General features: G+C 42.6%; 1 protein-coding gene across 1 annotated transcript; it reads right to left on the bottom strand.

Annotated features, from left to right (window-relative positions):
• Positions 1–1610: 1610 nt before the first annotated feature.
• Positions 1611–2012, bottom strand: LOC149141305 (uncharacterized). Its single transcript, XM_089451210.1, has one exon. The coding sequence runs from the start codon at positions 2010–2012 to the stop codon at positions 1611–1613; it is 402 nt and encodes a 133-aa protein (XP_089307336.1).
• Positions 2013–2479: the final 467 nt, after the last annotated feature.

Genomic DNA, 2479 nt, shown 5'->3' with positions numbered 1-2479 from the left:
ATTAAGAATAAGGTACAGATACAATAAATTTGGTCCAAAATCAGTCTTTATTAGATTCAACATTCAAATTATAGACTCTTTCACCCTACGCACCCAACTACAGGGGCCCGCACACTCAGCTGCAGGAGCCTTACCCTTTTGCCTAAGTATAGGAAAACAAAGCTTTCTTGCCTTAGCCCTTTTCCCTTACACTTGTTCTTCACCAAAATTTACCTCTCTAGACTCGCTATGACTCAAATATTTATAGCCTTTCTATTACAATACCATAGCCCGTGGCCTATGGGTGAATCTCAAAACCATCATATCACTTACCCATACAAGGGGCTAAAGCCCCTTTGACTCTTACTTAGCTGCGCACTCTGCTTCCCCATTTTGCGGAGATTTTTCATTCTTTACAAAATTCTAACCAACATTGGTTAAACTAACCCAAAATTGACCCTAGGGACCCTATCCCAATAGGCCCCCAACATAAATACGATGACTTGTCCTCGAGTCACTTAGCTGGTTTCTCGACTTTGTGGTGGATCTCACTGAAATCCTGCTTCAATGCTTCTAGCTCTGTGATGCCTTGTATTGCAACCTACTTCACCTCTTCGACCAACTTTTCTGTAGCTGGTCCCTCTACCATAAGCTACATGGTCCTATGAGTATGCTTGCAACACTTTCAGTTTATCTTGAATAGTCTAGGAAATTTGGTTGGTCTCTTTTGTCCAAGGTTGAAGCCGAGCCTTTAACATTGATTCTTTTTGCTGCAACTCCTGTACTTGTGCCTATATCAGCTTCCCTTCTTGCAGGTGCACGAAGTGCTGGACTTGCACCAATGTGCGCGTAGTTGCCTTGATCTCATCATATATCTATTGGGCCTCTCTGATTTTTGTACTTAATCTCTGCAACTTTGGGTCCTCCTAAAAAGTGTCCCATAACTTCTGCTTCTCCTTAGCATCCGATTGCTTTGGCATAGGAAACCTCGACGCCGTAGGTACTGAGGGCGTAGCTTCCATTGATACGATTTCAGGGCCTTCTTCATGAGAAACAACAGCTTCGGAACTTACTGGAACAAGCATTTGTTCGAGAATAAGTTGCTGACTAATTTCTGGCAGCTTCGCGAATGCTAGACTGGAAATTAAGTCCTCCGAAACTTGTTGATTCATATAGAAAAAGCAAGAGGGCATATACAAATTTCTTAGAAAGCAAAGTGTTCTTTGGCAGACCAACACACTCAATTTATATGCGACTTTGAATTCAAATCCGGCCGTTCCCTCCATTTTCTGATCATAAATGCATCTTTGGCGGCAGATCTCCAAATATTTTCGCCATTAATGTCGCCTACCTACTCCTCCTAATGGGATTTTTGTTATCCAATCATGAATAGTGACTTCAACGACTACTTTTGGACCTCACTGCATGACACCACCCATTGTGGTGCAGCTCTCCCATAGCGGCTCCATCCGTTGCAACTTCATTTGTCACAGTGTTTTCCGTCATACCTTTTACGTCCATCGCACAATTCCTTTTCTGTATTTGTTTCTTCTTCAGGCAGTGTAGTTTAAAGTCCCAATCCCCCTTGCAACTTCCTAGAGCGCTAAGACTATCCTGCGATTATATAGTCATTATGCGGGGCCAGGATCCCCTGTATACAGCTTCAACCTACTTCCATTCACTTTCCCAGGGAATGGCTCTCCATCCAACTTCGCGAGATGAACTGTGCCACCATCCGTGATCTCCTTAACAACATATGGCTCTAACCAATGCATTTCAAATTTCCCTGAAAAATTTGTGAACTTGCTGTCATATAGCAACATTAAATCATCTATCTTGAAAGTGCGCAGCTTAATATGCCTATCATGCCACACTTTTTCTCGTTCCTTTTGTACTTGCTGGTGAAATCCAACAAGAAAGCGGTCCTCTTCCAATTCCATTAGCTGCGCGAGTTGTCCCTCCAAGGTCTCATGATCCACCATCTCTAACAAAGCTGCAATACGTAGACTTGGCCCAATATATTCCATATGCATCACTGCTTCAATCCCATAGACCAACCTAAACATTGTTTGGTCTGTCAACTTCTTGCAGGTTGTCCTATATGCCCATAGAACTACGGGTACGTGCACATCCCAGTCATTCCTCCGCATGTTACAGACCTTTGTCAACACGTTCTCTAAGATTTTGTTAAACACTTTCATCATTCCATTCGCCTGTGGGTGATAGGGCATGCTCTTTTGGTGGTATACCTGGAATTATTCAAGCATCGCGCTGATCATTTCATTCAAGAAAACTCATCAACACCTTAGGGCATCCAAACCGTGCTAAGACATATTCAAACAAAAAGTTCACAATGGTGGCAGCTATACAATCCTTCATTGGATGCGTTTCCGCCCATCTGGTTAAATCCTCTATTGCAGTAATAATATATTGTGCGCTTGTCTTCTTTCATGGTGGTTGTATTGGGCCTATTAAATCAATAGCCCACTTATCAAATACC

The sequence above is a fragment of the Pinus tabuliformis genome, chromosome X (assembly GCF_031772625.1).
Source record: "Pinus tabuliformis cultivar Carrire ecotype Pingquan chromosome X, CPIR1, whole genome shotgun sequence".
NCBI classification, from domain to species: domain Eukaryota; kingdom Viridiplantae; phylum Streptophyta; class Pinopsida; order Pinales; family Pinaceae; genus Pinus; species Pinus tabuliformis.
The sequence above is the reverse complement of the archived record's forward strand: the minus strand, read 5'-3'. Positions and strand labels throughout refer to the sequence as shown.

Bases quoted from the DNA above. Each gene is read 5' to 3' on its own strand.
- LOC149141305 (XM_089451210.1), bottom strand. From the start codon at position 2,012: ATGCATATGGAATATATTGGGCCAAGTCTACGTATTGCAGCTTTGTTA.